At 35.9% G+C, this 21,230-nt stretch overlaps 1 protein-coding gene across 1 annotated transcript in view; it reads left to right on the top strand.

Annotated features, from left to right (window-relative positions):
- Nucleotides 1-21,230, top strand: part of LOC306880702 (intersectin-2-like) — a 43,634-nt gene that overhangs the window by 9,826 nt on the left and 12,578 nt on the right. The window contains exons 2-19 of the mRNA XM_079434423.1: nt 6,409-6,469; nt 10,430-10,522; nt 10,936-10,999; nt 11,594-11,757; nt 12,547-12,738; nt 12,928-12,988; nt 14,805-14,947; nt 15,040-15,103; nt 15,443-15,580; nt 15,663-15,757; nt 16,511-16,806; nt 17,594-17,731; nt 17,865-18,005; nt 18,756-18,840; nt 18,990-19,129; nt 19,622-19,702; nt 20,481-20,647; nt 20,955-21,226. Coding sequence (XP_079290549.1) covers nt 6,463-6,469; nt 10,430-10,522; nt 10,936-10,999; nt 11,594-11,757; nt 12,547-12,738; nt 12,928-12,988; nt 14,805-14,947; nt 15,040-15,103; nt 15,443-15,580; nt 15,663-15,757; nt 16,511-16,806; nt 17,594-17,731; nt 17,865-18,005; nt 18,756-18,840; nt 18,990-19,129; nt 19,622-19,702; nt 20,481-20,647; nt 20,955-21,226 — 2,341 coding nt within the window. The 5' untranslated portion in view covers nt 6,409-6,462. The remainder of the gene's footprint in view (nt 1-6,408; nt 6,470-10,429; nt 10,523-10,935; nt 11,000-11,593; nt 11,758-12,546; nt 12,739-12,927; nt 12,989-14,804; nt 14,948-15,039; nt 15,104-15,442; nt 15,581-15,662; nt 15,758-16,510; nt 16,807-17,593; nt 17,732-17,864; nt 18,006-18,755; nt 18,841-18,989; nt 19,130-19,621; nt 19,703-20,480; nt 20,648-20,954; nt 21,227-21,230) is intronic.

Below are 21,230 nucleotides of genomic sequence, written 5' to 3'. Positions count from 1 at the left end.
TAGGGATCAGTTTTTGTATCTGTGCAGCCCAAATCTCAAGTAATGTTTTCTCAGAGCTTCGGGGAGACATATTTGTGTGGGTGTAAATAGAAATGTTGCTGCTGTCCATCTTAAATTTATTGCACTAAAACCGTGAGACTCACAGTGACTTTAATTCCGGTTAGAAAGAGCATTGCATAGATGAATGCAGGGATTCACTCCAAATGATCATTCTGTGTATGGATTTTAAGAGCCATTCCTGAAAACACAGAGTCTGGCTTTTCAAGTAAACTACTGTCCAGAGAGGCAATAAACTAACAGTGTTACTTGTGTTAACATTTAATTGATCCTGTGTGAATTCGGATATAGAATGTGGTTGTCACTCATAGAATAGGATTAAGCACTCAGAATAAGAGTGACAATGTATTTAGCTGCAGTGTGTACGTGGCCAGAAAAAGCAAGAGAGGTATATTAGAGTTACTCTAATAAACATGGATCTGCAGGCTGTGCTATAAGATCACTGACGTACGAAGTCCTCTCTTCTCCTCTCCTCTTCTCTCATCTCATCTCTGCAGCATTAGACCGAGAGACCCAATTTAATATTCGATCTAGTTTAGTCTACATGAGAACAGTGAAATTGAGAATGGAATTTAGAGAGCAGTTTTTAATAAGCAATTCATCCTGGGTCCATTACACCTCTGAACCTCTCATCCACAGCCCGAACCTCTCTAGAGCACAAGTTGTTCTAGAAATCCTCACTGCGAAGCAGCAACATTTCTGAATTAATAGAAGGACTCCCTCCCTGATTCCCTTGAACACTCCAGTTATCGCGAACAATGTGTCTGAATGGACTGTGGATGATATTTGTTTGTCTGTGCAGCTTTATGCAAATGAGGTGGTGGATTATATAAAGCTGATTTAGAAATTAATCAGAATATCCCCCCTGTTCAACTAGTAATGACATGCAAATGTCAGGTATTGACTATGTGCATACAAATGAGCTAAGAATTCCATCACTGTGTTTTTTCTTTGACCTTTAGTTTTGTGCTTTCTGTGGATGTTTTTTTTTATTTTTTTATACACATTTAACAAAAGCTGAACAGTCCCTTTAGCTTTGAACATCATATTTAAATTGTAATATCTCTCTTATACTCTCTCTAATATGTTATAGGGAAGTTTTTCTGCAAATATTACCCAGAACCTAGGATTTTAAAAAATTTAATTTGGAATTTCTTTTTTTCCAGAATGATAAATGGAAATTGGAAATCATTTTTTTTTTATCTTTAGTTTTAGCTTCGCCAACAGAGAAACTGGAGCTTATATTCGTTTTAATTCCCTTATATTGACCACTGGAATAAAATTTAGGCCCTGAATGAAATAATTGGGTTAAATTGAATAGGAAAAATGTTTGTCTGTGTATGTATGTGGATGTGGTCTGTATATGTGTGTGTGTGTGTGTGTGTGTGTGTTAAAGGACTTTGTCTTCATGACTGAGATTCACTTCACCTTTCTCTCATCTTAACTCCACTAGCTTGATGGCTTGCCTGTTGAACTGTGCATGTTAGTGTGTGATACAAAATGAAAATGTATCACAAAAATGAAAATTCTGTCATTAATTACTCACCCTCATGCCATTCCAAAGACCTTCGTTAATCTTTGGAACACAAATTAAGATTTTTGATGAAATCCGAGAGCTTTCTGATCCTGCATAGAAAGTAAGGGAACTACCACGTTGAAGGCCCAGAAAGGCAGTAAGGACATTGTTAAAATAGTCCATGTGACATCAGTCAACCTTAATTTTTATGAATCTACGAGAATAATTTTTGTGTGCAAAGAAAACCAAAATAATGACTTTATTCAACAATTTCTATTCTTCTGTGTCAGTCTTGATTCACATTCATGAAAGGAAATTGTCAAATAAAGTTATTTTTGCTTTCTTTGTGCACAAAGTATTTTCGTAGCTAGGGCTACAACTGCCAGTCCTGTCTTCCTGTGTTTTGTGTTTCCCCTCCCCTCGTGCCCATATTTGGTTAGTTCCTGTTCCTGTCCCCGTTTTGGTTTATTAGTTCATTAGTTCCAGGTGTGTGTTATTAATTATCTAGTTTATTCCTCGTTTAGTCTCCCCTTCTTAAGCCCTGTGTTTCCTGTCTCTGGTGTCCGGTCTTGAATGTCTGAATGTCGTTCCGTGTCTCCAGCGTTCCCTGAGTTTGGCTCAATAAAGTCTATGTTTGAAGAAGTTCCTCGCCTCCTCGTTCCCTGCTCCTGAGTGTTGTGACAACAACAAATGATTATTTTGATTATTTCACAGATTAATCAGTAGGCTTTGTTCTATTATTCAGCATTTACGATTAGTGAAAATATTGAATTATACTGATTCTAAATAATAAATAAGGCAATCACTTCAGCTCTTGAAAATTTCATTTATATCGCTATTGTATTTATTACGATACAAATATTTGGCACACGAAATGAGATGACACACAGAGAGACATTTTCATTCACCATTTAATTAACTGTATGAAAAAGCAAATAATTATTCTGCCTAACAACTCCTTTTGTAAGTCATATGGATATGAAACAAAATAATAGTAAGTGATAAGACTTACTTTTGGATTAATTATTTTACTCAAAACATTAGCTCTCTTAAAACACCTTATAGTGTTATAATGATCAAAACTATCCTGAGCTAGATTAAGCTTTAATCTCTGCAAACCCAACTATCACTTTAATGTAATACATTTTTGCATTCACTATTTAGTTTTTGAGACAAAAGCGCACAGCACATACACAGCAGCGTCTGGTTCAGCTGTGTTTACACTCTGACTCTCATAAACCGTGTTTGTCTTCTTCTCTTGAAGTGCATCCGGGAGGGCTGAATTACAGTCTTGTACTACAGCGCCACAAACCGTGTTCTTGCAAGCCCTTATATTATGGGCCAAATGAGGTCAAATGACTATTCGACAACAAAAATATTTGTCGACAATTATTTATTGTTGATGTTGTCGATAATGTTGACTAATTGTTTCAGCCTTACTCGTAGCTTCATAAAATTACAGTTGAACCACTGATCTCACATTGACAATTTAACGATGTCCTTACTACCTTTCTTGGCCTTCAACGTGGTAGTTACATTATTGTCTGTGCAGGGCCAAAAAGCTCTTGGATTTCATCAAAAATATCTTAATTTGTGTTCCGAAGATTAACGAAGTTCTTATGGGTTTGGAATGACATGAGGGTGACTAATTAATGACAGAATTTTCATTTTTTGGGTGAACTATCCCTTTAAGACTGAAAGAGATAATTGCTATTACAGTGAATATTAATAATTACATTTTTAATACTTTTTTTTTTGTGTTATTATTTAAAGCAGGTATTCAGTGAGGTGTTTGGACAGAAGGTAAAATATGAAATGCAAAGTACAGCAAAGTAAAAGACGGAAGATCATTCTTATGTAGTAAAAGCAATCGCAGCAGCCTAAAAAGGTTTGGAGTTTCAGTGTGTGTGAATGTATGACAAACCACAGATCCTGTCTGTCTCAGCTTTCAGCTCTTTAATCTATCCATCAGTCTATTAACCCTCCATTTATTGATCTGTAATGGACTCTTTATTTGCACACAGTAGATTAGTAGGGGACGAGAACCCTGGGTCGCATCTTCAGTCTCATTTCCTCCATCTATCCTCTCTCCATCTCAAGAGTGTCAGCGAAGAATGCTACAAAGACATTATAACTTAGTGGGTTTTTAAGCATTTCTGCTTAATGCAAAACTGATGATGCCTCTCTTCTTCATTCGCATTATAAATTAGATAGGACAATGAAGTCTAGAAACAAAGTAATGGGAGAAGAGAGAGGAAAACGGTATTCGGAAAAGGCCTCTAGCAGGGGCTCAAAACTCGGGTTGTTTTTTTATTAAAGCAGTTAAACACTGCTGTTTTGCATAGTTTATTCTGTTTATTCTGTTGGATGACATTTTTGACTCGAGTAACTTGCTGTTATTGCATTGCAGCCTGCTGGTGAAGAGGTAATAAAGGTACTGTATACTATTGTAACGGTGTGAAATCATCTAAAATGTGATTTACGTTTAAAAGCATAGATAATCCAGCAGTCAATGCTATCACAGAGCTCTGATTCTCCTGGGAGCCATAAAAGCAGCACAACACAGTGCAATGCAATAATGCCGGGCTGTTTTGTAGGTGCGGACCCGCTAAAATGTTTGTGGCATTGTAAGTTAAGATTGTTGTGCTAAGCAGACAAACATTCACAAAAAAGCACTATGACATATGAATGTTTTTGTCAGTGATTAATGCTAAATGTAACTGAAATTCCTACTGTGACAGCAAAATGCTTGTTGCAGTGTGAGCTTTGATAATCTGTTTCTAATCATGAATGATTGTAATAACTAGGATAATTTATTAATATTAGAGTAAATGTAAAGTTTACGCTGCAAACTTGAAATAAGAATTGATTTTAGGCCTCTAAACCTTTTCATATAATAGCTTTGTGAAGATTATTTTTTTTAAATTAGAAATTTGTCATCTAATTTCTGAGCCTTTTAGCCAATCAAATTCAAAGATGCAAGAACTAATTCTTATCTTCAAATTTGATTGGCCTAATGACTCAGAAACTGAGCTTTACTGATAATACTAAATACAGCGATCTGTAGGACATCAGAAGTGAGTGGTGCATAGCATGTTTCCCAACCAAATGATAATCAGATATTTGCTGCCTGGATGTAGCAGACTGATCTAACGGTATTAGAGCAAATGAGTAGGAAGAGGTTTGTGCGCTACTTGAGTCACTGGTAGGCAGGACTAATTAGAAGTTGAAAAAGTAGATTCAAACACTCCCAATGCTGCAGGAAAATTTGCTGACAGCTAAAGTGCAGAGACGTGCTGGTTTGTATTAATACACTCTAGAATAACAGAGCAGTTACTGAAAGATGTAATATTTTGTCTCTCACTTCTGAGTGGATAATAACCGAGCCGCACCACTACTGCCTCCCCTATAGCAGCGGCTCAGCTGATATACTGCCAATCCGTTTGAAAACTTTCCAATGACTTCCATTTAAAAACAAAAGATAAGTTATGGAATTTGAATTTAAATCAACTATGTGAAAATAGCTCTAAAGTAGCCATTAGACAGACTGATGCTGAACTGTTTAAATAGCTTTTTCTTTGAGAATGCTACAAAAACATGCAGTCAGCATTAATAATTACTGTAATTGATGGATTACTTTTTCATAAATCTGTATGTTGCCTGAAATTAGCCTATGTAAACGGTCAAGTATATAAATATAAAAAGGTAAATTCATTTGAAGTACTTTAACACATTGCCTTAAGCTGCATGTGCTCTCTTGCTAAATATATTAGCCTATAATCTCACTGACTAAATCACCTTCCAACATTTTTTAGTGTTTGTACACATGAAACTTTCTCACACTGGTGACAGTTTAACCAGGAAGAATCTGTGTCTATCCAGGTTAATCTTAGGCAAAATGAAAACAGTTAATCTGCAGTACATGCAATATAGATTATGAAACTAAATAGGCATACATGCACTCAGTTTTTTGGGATTGACTGTTACTGACTGTTTTGGGCCAGTTTAATTTTTTTTAATGAATACATTTATTTAGCAAGGATTGCATGAATTGATCACTGTTTGACCACACAATACACCTATTTTGCCATTTTTTTACAATCCTGGAAACTTTGAAAGCCTTAACATTTGTGACTGAAATGCATGCAGCACATACAACAATTTGTGTATGAAAAGGATTATACAGTATAGAGTACTAAACAGTACTTCAAGGACTGACAACCTGCTGCTGTGTGAATAGCTGTAGGCACCGCAACTCTCACCTTTACTGGACTTCTAGATTTTTCCAGTAAGTGTTTAAATGGGCTCAGCTGTAATGGGAGTTTGTGTTTTGCTTGTGTTTGTTCAATCTGTCCATGGAGCACAGACCCAGATTCAGCTGTGAGACTCAGGGCTGATTTCCCAGAAAGACCTTTAGAGCGAAGACAGAGACAAACAATCGCTTTGCATTAGGCGAAAATGCTCTGGCACAATCAATATCCTGTTTGTGTGTGAGTGTGTGATGGTGGACCGGGGACGTGGATTTTTGTATGTATGTGTGTGTGTGTGTGTGTGTGTGTGTTATGGAAAACAACATGATTGAGTATAAGAGGAAAATGGATGGAAACAATGGCCAAAATATTCAAGAGCAGCTGAGAAGAGGTGCATCTCCCTTTGTCCATCCTTTAAAAGCCCTCTTTTCCATTCTCATTACTCTCTACTTGTTCTCTTCTGCCCATTTAATCCTTTTCACTTGTTCACAGTCTCTCTCTTGCTTCACCTCTTTCTATTCCCATCATAGTGTGTCCTCTGTTGCTTGTCTGCATGTCAAATCCTCTCTCTCTCTGTTTCTCCAGATGAGTATTAGCCAGCCGGTCGAGTAGAGGGTCCCTCACATCCCACCTGCAGTCATGAATGGTAAGAACACAGCTCTTTTGTGTGTGCATGGATTTTCTTTAAATCCCATTATCATTTACTCACACTTATATGTCTTTTATATAGCTTTCTATCTTCTGTGGAACACAAAAGGAGATGTGTAGGAGAATGCTCAAGCTGCTCTTTTCCACACAATGAAAGTAAATGTTTACCATTACTGCCAAGACATGACTTTTGATAAATAACTTAAGTTTCACTTAATTTTTCATAGAGATCTGTCATATGGCTTCAGATATCTTTGAATATAGTCATATGAACCATTTTTATGGCCCTTTTATTGTGGAGCTTGACAGCGTCTGGACTTCATACACTCATTATAGAAGAGAGCAGCTCCGACAGTCTACTAAATATCTCATGTGTTCTGCAAAAGAAAGTCGTATAGATTTGGAACAACACAAGCTTGAGTAAATGATGGCAGAAGTTTTAATTTTGGTTGAACTATCCCTTTATAAGGATGAAGAGGCTATGGAGAAAGATTCAGACGTAGCTCATTTGGCTTGTGTGCTGAATCACTACAGCGTAGTTCATTAGCAGAGCTGCACTATAAGAATACATGAGAAGTTCTTGTTGTAGAATCTTCTAAGACTGAACAGATTCTTAGTGATGTCGTTATCAGAATGTTCACATTTTTAAGATTCAGCACAGGGTTTGTACAGAACACACCCAGCTGAAAGTTACTAATGACTGCTTCCTTATTTATATAAGGATAGAATAATATTTGCTAAACTCTATAAAGGATTTCGACTGTTTTTATTTAAAAATATATTTGCTGCACTTTTATAAAAAACACTTTAAAAAAATTACCTTGAGGAGGTACCTTTTGTAGGTAAGTAGGTGTAATATTGTATATTAGGTGTTCATATTTTTAATAAAATAAATTAAGGTAAAAAGTTTAAGATGTAATAAATAAACGTCAATTAATTTGAATTTTACAACATGGATAAATTCAGAAGATTTAGAAATCTCTTTTCTAATGGCATCTTATTGACTTTATCATGAATGAATAATCTATGCATATGTTAGACTCTCTCGTGGCATATGTTGAATTTCTCCAATAATTCCATCCGCATAAACCCCACCCCTTACAATCGACTGCAAGCTTTTTGATATGCCTCCATCCAATAAAAAAACTATGATTTGGACCAAGTACCTGCCAAGTCCCTTTTTTTTTTTTTCTCAATAATCCATTTCACTTGGATGTATGTCTCTATGCAGAAGAGAAGATCTGTCACTACTTCTGTTGCATTGCAACTGTGGTGGCACCATTCTACAGTGATGGTAAAGCATAGGTATACCAAGGTGCTTTGAATTATACCATCATACTGAATTACTATAATATTCCTATTTAATCGTTTTTACATGGTACTTCATAGAATGTCATAGTTTTATCATGGTATACTGTATTACCAGAAAAAAGAAGGCAATGAAAGATACTTAGAATAAAAGCGCCAAACAAATTCTGTGCAATAAATGTATATCGAAATCCATTTGTGTCCAAAAACTTGGTAATACCTTTATAATTGTTTGTTAGTGAAATCTGAAGGAGCCTTTCAGATGTACTGATTGAGACACCAGTCTGATGTGGTTCATGTCAGCTCTCGCTAAGGTTTTAATAAAATATTTATCTTTCAGTCGAAGATAAGCAAGAGAAAGAGCGCAGGCAGGGTGAGTGGAGTTTGTTTAATATCTTGGGTGTGTTTTGATGTGTGACTTTAAAGTGTAGCAAAATTGAAGCATTTATTCTTTAGCTACAATTTCCCAACTTTAAGAAAATCCCTGGAGGGATTTCAGGTCTATTTGTTGAAGGCAGAATCATGGTGGTGGTAAAAGTAGGAAAGCTGAGGTTGCAGGTTGGTTGGGTCCTGGCATAAGTCATATTAGTGTAAATGGCTATATAGGCTGAAGCTAAATTGCTACATCATCCCAAATAAATGCAAATTTCAGCACTGTGAGGAACATTTTGGACATTTTTAGGAATGTGTTCTTTGTGTGTGTGTGTCTGCGAGTTTATTTTGTGTCTGTGAATACTTTTATTCATTTATGTATATGTGTGTAGTGGTTAATCCTCTTGGTGCTTTTGGGAAAGGGTTGCCTCTTCACAGTTTAATCAACCTGGAGGTGCACAGTGAGAAACAGATATTGTTTGCTTATAATGTTTGGTAATTTTGGATGCTTTCTATGCTTCTGTAAATTACAAATATCAGTTGGCATCTTAAATTTGCGTAGTTGTTTCTGTCTGAGCGCTAAAATAAGCACAAAAGCAAACCTGCTACAGCTTCAAAACACTTCCGCTTACCTCTTTAATAGCTAATTGGGCCTGAATTAGTAATAAACCCAAAGTACATGCTTCACTGTGTGGCCTGGAGAGATTAAAATTTCCCAAAGGAGCACCTGAATACACTATCACACACACTCCCCGATTCCCACACTGACAGTCTGTTGCCACGTTTCAATGTTAGGAGACCTGATTGTTGAACCGTTTGTCCTTGAATACTGTGTAAAATGTATTCATGCTTTTGCTTCATGAGCTGTGTCCCAACAATTCCACCAAAAATGTAAATATGTCCTGGGTTCTGCTTTTAGGTTCACTGACTTAACATTGCGTATCCTCAGTGTCCTTGTAGTTACTGCCTCTGGTATCATATGTGCTTCACAATAGAATGACATTGCAGAGAAAAAAAGCTGTTGTTTTCTTATTGCAAATTGTTTTAGCAAATCAGCCTGCAGTATATCTGTTTTACAATGTAAAATATTTAAAAATAAAATGTTCAGACCATTTCAGATTTACCATCAAGACATTGGCTCCCATAAGGTGATGACCAGATTCATGTAAAAATAAAACCAAACTGCTGACTATTAAACTACCGATATTACTAGTCATGTGAGTGAACGTGATTGCAAACATATTCAAAGTACTATTAATTTCTTTGGAGCTTAATCTTTTTTTAATCTAGGGCTACCTGTTTGTTGAAAGTTGGACTAATTGCTCCTTTTTTGTCATAAAAAGTAGCTCCATTTTCCTGAAGTAAAGGCTGATTATCTCAAACTGTCAAACAGTTTTTTTTAATCTTTTGTTGAATGAGCTAAATTTCCGTGAAGAAAGACATCACATGAATTCACAGACCTGTGCTTAATTAATCATGATGGCCTTTTTCAGAATCTTAGCTCTGCTGACAATGCAGGAAACGTGAGCTGAAAGTAGTTTGTTTCCTCCCCAAAGAGAAAGAGAGGCTGCAGAAAGAAAGAGTGAACAAGAGGGTGTGTTAACATTTGCCTCATTCTTTCATTAAAGGAAGAGTTCACCCAAGAATTAAAAATGGCTGAAAACGTACACTCCCTCATGCCATCCAAGATGTAGATGAGTTTGTTTCTTCTTTGGAACAGATTTGGAGAAATTTAGCATCACTTGATTTCCAAATGATCCTCTGCAGAGAATGGGTGTCATCAGAATGAGAGTCCAAACATCTAATAAAAACATCACAATAATCCATAAGACAGGTACTTGGTACAGTGTCCATTACTTAATATCTCATGAAGCAAAAAAATACATATTTACACATAAATACATAAATAAAACACATAAATACATAAATGTTAAGTGGAGCAGGTTGTTATTGGACGCTGACATTTTAGATAGATCTTTGCCTGCTGTCTCTGCGAGACATTATGGTTTACAATAAATACTAAATAATTATTAATGACGCTGTCATTCCATTCAAATATGCAGCCTCTCTCCAGCCAGACATCTCTAATGCATGGATCACACAAGCCAACAGTTTTTTGTCAAAGAAACAGACAATCTCGCAGAGAACTGGCAGGAACTTCAAGACCCAGAAAGGAGAAAAACAACAGCTGATCCAGGATGAGATTTGAGAAGACAGAACATTATAATCAAAATAAATACAATTTCTTTCCCTTTCTCTGTCCCTCTCATTGTTGCAGGTGGTTTTAATATTTGGGCTATAACTCCAGAAGAGAGGGGGAAACATGACAAACAGTTTGACTCTCTGGCTCCCACTCTGGGTTATTTGTCAGGTAAAAGCACACACATACATACACTACTGTTCATATGTTTGGTATCAGTAAGTTTTTTTTATACTTTTTGAAAAATATGTATAATTTTACTCGGCAAGGACAAATTAAATTAATCAAAAAATACAAGTAAAAAAATCCTGATTTCATGAGCAGCAAATCAGGATATTAGAATGATTTCTGGAGGATCATGTGACACTGAAGACTGGAGTAGTGGCTACTGAAAATTCAGCTTTGTCATCACAGGAATAAAGTGAACTTTAAAATATATTAAAATAGCAAACTGATATTTTAAGTTGTAATGTTATTTTACAACATTTATGTAGCATATATGACACCCAAAACTTTTAAAAGGTAGTGTATGGACATGCAAATTATGCTCTATATACTGTGCACCTAACTTTCTTTCTTTCTAGGAGATCAAGCACGAAAGTTCTTCCTACAATCTGGTCTTCACACAGCAGTCCTAGCAGACATCTGGTAAGTATACAAACATGTACACACCCTTCATGTACATACACACTTAATCCGGTTTCTCTGTTTTTCAGATGACTGTTTAACCCTTCCCATTTCTTTCCCAAAAATGTATTTAATTTTAAAATCATTTAAGAAGCATTTTCACTAGTGGCACTTTGTATTTTTCACCCCATTGATATCTGTATGTTCCTGTATGGTTGTGTTTGCTATTGCAGGGCTGGATATATCATAATAAAATTTGAAATGAATGTGTGTGGGACAATGTGCATTTGAAGTCACATACGTCTCTGGAGGGTGGTGGTTCCCAAAAATAACCTCTTCCTGTCTGTGGTTAGTCTACTGGTGTAAACACTGTCACCTAAACACAAACAGGATGTAGATTTACTGATACAGGATACAGAATGTCTGATTTGAGTTTATTGCGTTTGCTTGTTCTGAAATTCATAAATAAATATGGTAGCATAACAAAGATCTGAGCTCATAATAATGCAGCTCAGTTATCACAAACCAACTTCTGGGTTTTTCCGTGGGGATTTGACTAGCAATTAGTGTTCTGTAAGCCAATTTTGATGAGAATGGCTGCTTCCTTTATTTCAGGGCATTGGCGGATATAGGAAAGGATGGGAAGATGGACAGATTGGAGTTCTCCATTGCAATGAAACTAATTAAACTGCAGCTGCAGGGTCAACCCCTCCCGTCCAGCCTGCCAATCATCATGAAGCAGACGCCTACACCTGCTATGACATCATCATCACGCTTTGGTATGAATTAATAGCTGGTTATGTAATGCCATGTGAGGTTTGTTTACTTTAGCAAGTTTATTGAGCCTCATACTATAGGTTGAGATGCTCATATTACAGGTTTTGAAGATGAAGAAGACATATTAAGAAAAAAATGTATATAAAATCTCAGAAATCTGTCTGTCTGTCTGTCTGTCTGTCTGTGTAATGAATAAATATTACTTAAATATTATAATATTTATAATATTATAAACTTAAATCTTAAGTGAAAATTAGAAATGTTAAGGCAACTAATTGAACAATGTTAGGTTGAAGTACAAAAATGACTAAAACTGAAATAAAAATAAACTAAAGCAATATAGATGTAAAATTAAACAAAAGTTAATGAAAATATGAACAATTACAATAGAATACAGATGATAAGGGAACTGCATTTAAATAGAATATTATTTTATTTATAAATAAATAAAAACATGTACAAATAAAACACTAAAATCAAAAATAATTTTAAATACTACATGTGATTGTACAATGTGAAAATGTTATATTTAACATCGCATCTACTGATTATTGCATATAGTGTTATTAAATTGTTTAAAAATATTTTTCAAATGATTCTAAACTGAGCGTTAGATGATGGCAAAACTAAAAGAAATGTAAAAACGGCATAAAAGAGCATGAACAGCTAAATATCCAATATACAGTTAAATGTGATATTGACACGAATAAAAAAATCAGCTGACAATCTATATGGTACCAGTATATCACATAGAAATGATCTCATATAATCTGGCTTTGATTTTTTTTCAGGTATGGGCTCCATGCCAAATCTGTCTGCCATGTCAGTGATGCCCATCATAAGTCCCATCCCCGCAGCCCCTGCTATGACCCCTTTGGTTCCTGTGCCCACCCTGATGTCAGGACCATTGCCTCAGATGCCCAACTCTCTCAGTGTGCCAGCTTTACCAAACGGCAATGCAACTCTCCTCACACCAACACCAGGTACTGTAATACCTTCTATCCTAAATTCATGCACAAACCACCATTTTGCTTAGATGAACATTCAGTATGCATGTACTATTAAATCTATATGCAATGAGACTCAAGCATTGATATATTGCATAATCTATAACTCAGTTACAAAGTTTGCATGTGCTTTAAGTAATTCTCTTTCTTCTTTTACCTTTCCAGCATTCCCAGTCTCCAGTGGATTGAGTAAATCTCACTCACTCTTGGACCTTGGCTCTAGCAGGTGCGAAGCATGCATACTAAGATCAACGTCCATGTTTGTATTGGAATTGGGTGCAATATCTGTTGCATGCAAGTGTTTGAGTGTTTCAGTGATAGCTAAAAACAAGACAGTGATTTTCTTAGAACTGTGCTCTGAGACACCCTGTTACTCTGGGCTTGTTTTGCCAGCACTAGAAGTTTGTAGTAAATAAGAGTGTGTTTGCTGACAGAGTGCTTGAATAGCACAGCTGTCTCCTTGTATCTTAATAGGATCTTGTTAGGGTTCCTCCGAGAGTCATCCAACCTCTACATGTTTGTAGAGAAGCCTGTAATAAACCCACTAATTCCTGCTCAGTGCCTGTTTAAAATGAATTTGGGTCTAGGGCTGTGCAATATATCTAATATACACAATATATTCAGGACGATTATCCTGGCGATATAGAATTAAGCAAAATCATGTATGTTGCAATCATTTTAATGCTCTTTTTATTTAGCCATAAACTTGCCTAAGTTTCCATTTCTATGAAATCTGCACATTTCAAAGAATAATTTCACAATTTCACTGCAAGTCACATGTGCCATCACTCAGAAATGTTTATAGAAATGTTTCAGTGAAAATATATGTTGATTAATTAAATATCAAATATTGATGTTTATATTCATGCAGTATAAACATATGAATTACAATGATTAAATATTATTCCCTAGATGAACTAGAATTTTGAACTAGATTTTTACTTTTATTTTTTTGTTATTGTATAAAATGAATTAATTATATTAAAGGAGTAGTTTATAGTAGTTTATCAAAATAATGAAAATGTACTCACTCTCAGACAATTCAAGATGTAGATGAGTTTGTTTCTTCATCAGAACAGATTTTGATAAATTTAGCATTACATCATTTGCAACTAATGGATCCTCTGCAGTGAATGGCTGCCTTCAGAATGAGAATGCACACAGCTGATAAAAACATCACAACAATTCATAAGTTACCCACATGACTCTACCAGGTCTGGTTTATTTACTGGGTCTAGGGCTGAATATTATCAAAAAAGTGAAAAAAAAATATTTTTGGCCATACTGCTCAGCCTGATTTTGTCTGTGTGTGTCCACCCATGTGTGCAAATATGTTTGGGTAAGTTTTTAAGTGTATTAGCCAGTCACCAGGATGATATCTCACTCTCTGAACCTCTCATCCTGTTCTGTCCATCATGCCAGCCCATGCCAAACTGCAGAATGCTGCTGAATCCTGTTAGAGTTATCTCAGAATATTTAAAAATCAGTAAACTGACAGCAATGAGTCAGAATACTGTGGAATTGCTCATAATTACGAGTTTTAATTATGATTTTAATGGTCCCGGTATAGTGGTAATTACTGCACTAACAAGGATTCAGCAAATGTTGCTCAGACATATCAATTATTAAAAGTATGATGTCACAGCAGAATCTCACAGCACTAAAGGAAAAGCTGATCTTGCAGCTAGCCTGAGACCAGTTGTCTGTGTTTTATGATGGTCTAGGTTATTGGTTCACGAGAGGATTATATTAGTGTTAATGAGCAGCTGCTAAATGGAGCTCATTTGAAAAGAATTTGGCATGCAAATGCAATTTCTGGATTCAAGAGTGCTGTACAAGTGAAAACTCTCAGGAATTATCTGAACACATGCAGATTTGGAGAAAGAAGAGGATCTATATTTAAGCATTAGTTAAAGAAAACCATACATTTAGTAATTAGGTGCAACCTAAAACCTTAGTTTATTAATTGGAAAAAACATTACATATTAAATGATCACCTTTATAGAAAAGCATACTAATCATTTATTTCTAAATTTCCACAGTTCTAACTCTTCCTCCACCACCTCCCTTGCAAGTAATTCCCCCAAAATGTATGCATCTGATTGGGCGGTGCCTCAGTCGTCCCGTCTGAAATACCGACAGCAGTTCAACAGCCTAGACAAGCTGATGAGCGGATACCTGTCAGGTGAGTGTGTGTTTTTAGGCAATGGTAGTGTTTGCATATGATAGCATCTCTGCATACGTGTCATGCATGAACTCTTTTGTGTTTATTTGAAGGTCCCCAGGTCAGAAATGCCCTCACAGCATCAAATCTCACGCAAACTCAGCTTGCCACCATATGGTGAGTTCAAGAAACACTGTACTCATCATATGAAACATTCATTAATCTCATGAAGAACATGTATCGATGGCATTATTTGCATACAGCCCCCCCCCCGCATTGTTTAAAACAAAAAAATGTGTCAAATAGGCAGAAACTTGTTAAAGACCCATGCATTAATCACTTAAACCCTGGATCACACTGTATTGCTCTTCCACAGTGTTGCGTCTGCTGTTTAGGTGCCAGTTGGATAATTAGGAACTGATTCATCTATTAAACATTTGAAATGCTTCTAGGTTAATCACAAATGTGTGTGTGCTTGTGCGTGGGTATATTATGTGTATACATCTCTGTCTTCAGGGCTCTTGCTGATGTAGATCGTGATGGACAGTTGAGAGCGGAAGAGTTTATTCTAGCAATGCACCTGGTTGATATGGCCAAGACTGGACGACCCTTACCTCTGACACTACCTCCTGATCTTGTGCCACCTTCACTCAGGTAAGACACACACAGACCTGCCCATGGAATGAGTAATTTATGGAGGAGACTGTGTTTATTCTGTGAGTGTGTTTGTTTTCAGACAAGCGAAGTCATGTGACCTGCTGAACGGACATGTTCCTTTGATTAACACTGAGCTGATTGAGCCAGAACATCCACAGAAAAGCAAGAGTAATGGTAATTGCATATACATATACTATACATACTAGTGGCAAAAAGATTTTTGGCTTCCAATATTGCATATGTAATATATAATACTGTATATATGATATATTTAAAATGCATTTTAATGGTGCTATATGAGCTATATACAGAATTGCTCAATTTAAAAATACATTTATTAATCAAAAGTGTGTGTTGCATTTTAAACCTGATCTATGAAAACATGCATGTAGTATCTTATGAATGTGTTTACCTATTTCATTATGCTCACATTGCAAAGACACTAAAATAATCATTATCTATGTGGAAAGTTATCATCATGATCCTTCAGAAATCATTCTAATTTGCTGATTTGATGCTCAAGAAACATTTCTTATTATCAATGTTGAAAACCGTTATGCTGCTTAATATTTTCAAGGAAACTGATGTTTTTTAGGATTATGTAATGAATAGAAAGTTCAAAAGAAACAGCATTTATTTGAAGTTTTGAATATCTTTACTGTCACTTTTGATCGATTAAATGCATCCTTGCTGAATAAATTATGCAAATAAATACTCGGGTCACAAACACATTTGTCTTCATTTCTACACAGTATCTTTCTATATATTGCTGATTCAGCTGAACAGTCTCTTTTGAGATCGTGTTTAGATAAAATGCCTTAGATGTAACCTTTTTTGTAATATACACTTTTATGTTCTGTATTATATTATTTTTTATTGTTTTCACTTTTATAACACTTACCTCACCTTTCTGTCTGTCTCTGTCAGTGTCATTTGAGGATAAACTAAAGGAAAATTTCCAGAGAGGAAATGCAGAGCTGGAAAAACGGCGTCTGGCTCTGCTGGAGGAACGAAAGAGAGAGGAGGAGAGGAGGAGGGAAGAGGAGAGACGAGATGAGGAGAGGAGACAACAGAAGGAGAGGGAGGAAAGAGAACGAAAGGAGAGAGAAGCCAGGGAGATGGAGCTGAGGAGACAGAGAGAGGAGGAGAGGAGGATAGAGAGGCAGAGAGAGCTGGAGCGACAGAGAGAAGAAGAAAGACTGAAAGAATTAGAGCGACGAGAGGTAAGTGGAGCATACAAGGGCAGACAGAGGTTGAACAACCACTAGAATATTACAGCAAAGCCTTACGTTTTTTTTCCACATGCATACATGTTGAATGAATAAATAGTTTATACACTTGGGCTATCAAAAAAAAACAATATATATATTATACATACATACATATATATATATATATATATATATATATATATATATATATACACACACACACACACACACACACATGAACAGCTCTGTAAACAGCATAAATTAATTTGCATGTACATATAAATTTACTACATTTGCATAAATAATGTAATGAAATCGATTGCTAAAATATGAAGTTAGGAATATAGTGGTTAATTAAATAGCACATCGAATAAAAAAAAAACGAAATCTTAAATTATTATTAGAAATCTAAAAACTTGAGATTGTTAATGAATAATTACTGTAATTTATGTACTCTATCATGACAACGTTTAATGCTTCTCTAATGCTGCATTTCATTACACAAGCAAAATGTGAGGGTTGATCGCTTGTCCTGGTGGTCTTTAGAAATCATAAGAACAGAATGTTACTGTTGTAATATCAAAAGTAGGAAGTTAGGTTAATTGCTTAAAAAATTTAACTTTGATAGATATATTTAATTAACTCATGAGTTAACCCTTATATATACTGTACCAGTGGAGTGGATCCTCGCCCTAGGAAAAACGATGGGAGCATAATTACGTAGAATATTCATGTCAGAATGAGTGATTAGACCATACATCTGTTGATTAACCTCTCCTTCTCTTTATCGCTCTCCCAGGAAGCGGAGCGACAGAGGCGGATGGAATGGGAGAAGAGTAAACGAGTGGAGCTTCAGACACAGAGAGAAAAAGAGCAGAGTGACATACAGAGGCTTAAAGACAGGAAGAGGAGTCTCGAGATGGAGCTGGAGGCGGTGGTCAGAATGCCATTTTTTCTATTTCTTTTCTTCTTCATTATACCTGTTCCCCATCCAGCCTCATACACCCTATTCTCTGGGGAATGGTGATTATATTGCAAATTAAAAACAGTTCAGTCTTTTCGTGTCCTAGGGTAACAAGCATAAGCAGATCTCTGATAGGCTGCGGGACGCCAAGAGTAAGAAGCAGATCCAGAGGACCGAGCTAGACCTTGTCAATCAGAAGAGAGATAGTCGTATTACGGATATCAATTCCCTACAGTTGCAGTTTGAGGTAGGTTATGTTTTTGTTGCATGAATAGCATTGCATTTGTTATTTTTAACCTATTTTTCATTCTTTCATTGTTGTGCACTACTGTGTAAAAGTATGTGATCAGTAATTTTTTTTTAAGAAATGTATTTTTATTCGGAAAGGATGCTTTTAATTGATCAAAAGTGACATCTATAATGGTACAAAAAAAAAAATGGTGTCCACAAAAAAAATATTAAGCAGCACAACTGTTTTCAACATTGATAATAATAATAAATGTTTCTTGAGCAGAAAGTCAGCATATTAAAATGATTTCTGAAGGATCATGTGACACTGAAGACTGGAGTAATGACTGCTGAAGATTCAGCACCGTATCACAGAAATAAATTACATTTTTTTTTTTTTATATTTATTGAACATTTTCCAACTTTAACAAAACACACAATTATAAAGCACACATACAAAAAACAAAAAAACATTTAACCTAGGCCACTAAAATGGAAAAAAAAAAAATTAGATGTTCAAATATTATGAGGGTAACAACACTAAATACACAGTGACAGCATAATACATAAATTACATTTTAAAATATATTCAAATAGAAAACATTTTTCATTTGCAATTAATTTCACAATATTACTGTTTCTACTGTATTTTTAAACAAATACTGGAAATGCCACCTTGGTGAGCATAAGAGACTTCTTTCAAATACATAAAAAAATATATATATTTTAAATAAATTAAATAGTAGGCTATATGAATGTGTTTTTGCAGGAAATTCAGAGGCAGCTGAGTTGCCTTGGTCCTGAGAAGCAGCGACTGACAGAGAGACTTCTACATCTTACCCAAAACAACTCAAGTGAGCACTCACATAGACCTGAAGCAATTAATGAATAGACGGGTGGAAGACTAATTTCAACTGTGTCCATTTCATCCTTCTTGAATTCAAGGCCTGGGAACATTGATGTTTTTATGTCCTTCTTTCTCTCATGATTTTTCCCCTTTCAGGTCCTTTGATAAATGATGTGAAACAGAGTTTGTGCGAGAAAGATCTGAGCTGTCGGAAGCTGAAGGAGCAGCTGGATGTTTTGGAGAGAGAGACCACTGTGAAACTCTCACAAATGGAGCAGTACAACAGAGAAATCAAGGTCAGCGGCTTCTCTTACATTCCCAGTGTAAACCTCAGCAACATTTAAAGTGCCGTGTTTTGATTAAAGCTAATGTGGGCTTTGGGTGGGGGTTTGCTCTCTTCGAATTTATTTTAAACCTTAATGTCCCTGTGAGGGACTCACTAGTTCGCTGTTCTCTATGTTCCTGTATTTAAAACTTACAGCTAAACTCCCAGCCCTGAAGGCAGAGGATTGCACACTTCATTACACACTAACGTTCACACAGTTCACACTACTAAAGAAAACTCAACACACAAACACTATCACTAACACACTTATTTCACCGGCTGGTCGGATCGGAAACCCGAGCATTATACATGTGGTAATCAGCTATTGTTCAGTATACGTCTAATGTTTTCTGCTCCAATCCTTTCTTTTTTTCTTTCTCTTTGCCCACTTTATCGTTTTCTTTCCTCCCATGGTATCTCTCCTCTTTCTTCTCTTCCTCTTTTCCCCCGGTTGACTTTATAGTTTGTAGAAATGGATGACTGTGTGCTTCAAGGACTTCTCTCTTTGCTGGGCTGCCTAACCAATCTCTTCCTTCTAATAAAGGTTGACCTGTCTTTATCTTTCCTTTACTCACACTCATCTCAAAACCGCCTGCCTTTCATTCATTTCACCTTTTTCACCTCGCCCTGGTTATTCTCCATGAATGAAGTCTCACTTTACCCATAGTATACTGAAATGAGCTTCAATGTCTGACTTCATGACCTTATAACATCTTTGTCTCTGTGCCATTTCATCACCTCATAATGGTGTCATTAATTACACTAAAGATTTCTACTCACTGCCTAAAAACTAAAAAAAGTTTGAAACATTTTTTTTCTATAACTATATACTTTTTCTATAACTAGTTTATGTAAGTAGCAATAAAGCCAGGATCTAAAATAATTATATAAAAAAAGCGAAATAATTATTAAGCTGCAAGAGAAAATCTATGAGCTGTGTATTTTTGTATTTTTTCCTTCTAACTTTGTGAAAACATGTTACACATCTAATTGGCATATATATATATAAATTGCATTTTTTGATTTATTAAAACACAAAATATTAATTTTAAATTGTAACAGTATTTCACAATATTTCTGTTATAATGCATTAATGTTTATCAAATATTTATATATTATATTTATGAAATAACATTAATGGAACAGATAATTTATAGGAGCTCAGTATCCCTCAATATTGGTAATTTATGTTAATTTTAGCAGTCAGTAAAGCTGGCATAATGCAATACCACATATTGTGTATTTGAACCTGTATCATATTATTCTAAGTTTTGTTATAAATGTGACGTATGTGTTAAAGAATTGTGTGGGTAACATTGTAGGACTTGAGACAGAGGCAGAGCCAGCAGCAGGACATCCTTGAGCAGCTCAGGAGGGTGAGATCTGAGAAACTCAAAGAGCTACAGAGACACAGGAAAGAAGAGGAGGAGAGGAAGAGGAAGAAAGAGGAGGAGGAGAGGAAGAGGAAGAAAGAGGAGGAGGCTGCCAGGTAAAATTTTGATTTAATTTCACACACACAGGCTTGCATATTTATGAGTTCCCACATAAATGAACAACATGGAAATATTAAGGTGTTATATAATTGAGATATATTGCTTTTAAAAAAATCATGTACATTTCTGTAAATATATTATAGTTTGTTTTTATAGTTATGTTCAGCTTAGGTTCAGGTTTATAAAAAAACCTGTATCAGATTTCTGTTCTTGTGATATTTTTCATCAGATATTCCCCCTAAAATGTCTAGATTGAACACCCACTCTTTTACCCTCTCAATATTTTGCTCATGTGTACATTAGACAGGCGAAGCTGGAGCAAGAGCGTCTGGAGCAGGAGGAAGCAGAGCGTCAGAGGATGCTTGCCCAGGAGCGAGAAGCCAAACTCAGGGAAGAACAGCAGCGTCAGGCCCAAGCCCGACTTCAGGAAGCCCAGGAGCAGGCGCGAGAGAAAGAAGAGAAGAGGAGGGCAGAGGAGAGAGAGAGCGAGGAGAAGGAGAGAGAAGAGAGAGAAAGGAATGAACTGGCTCTACATACTCAGCCCTCCATGACATACAATAGCACAGAGAACAAAAGTGA

This window comes from Barbus barbus (assembly GCF_936440315.1).
Source record: "Barbus barbus genome assembly, chromosome: 14".
Classification (NCBI taxonomy): domain Eukaryota; kingdom Metazoa; phylum Chordata; class Actinopteri; order Cypriniformes; family Cyprinidae; genus Barbus; species Barbus barbus.
The sequence above is the reverse complement of the archived record's forward strand: the minus strand, read 5'-3'. Positions and strand labels throughout refer to the sequence as shown.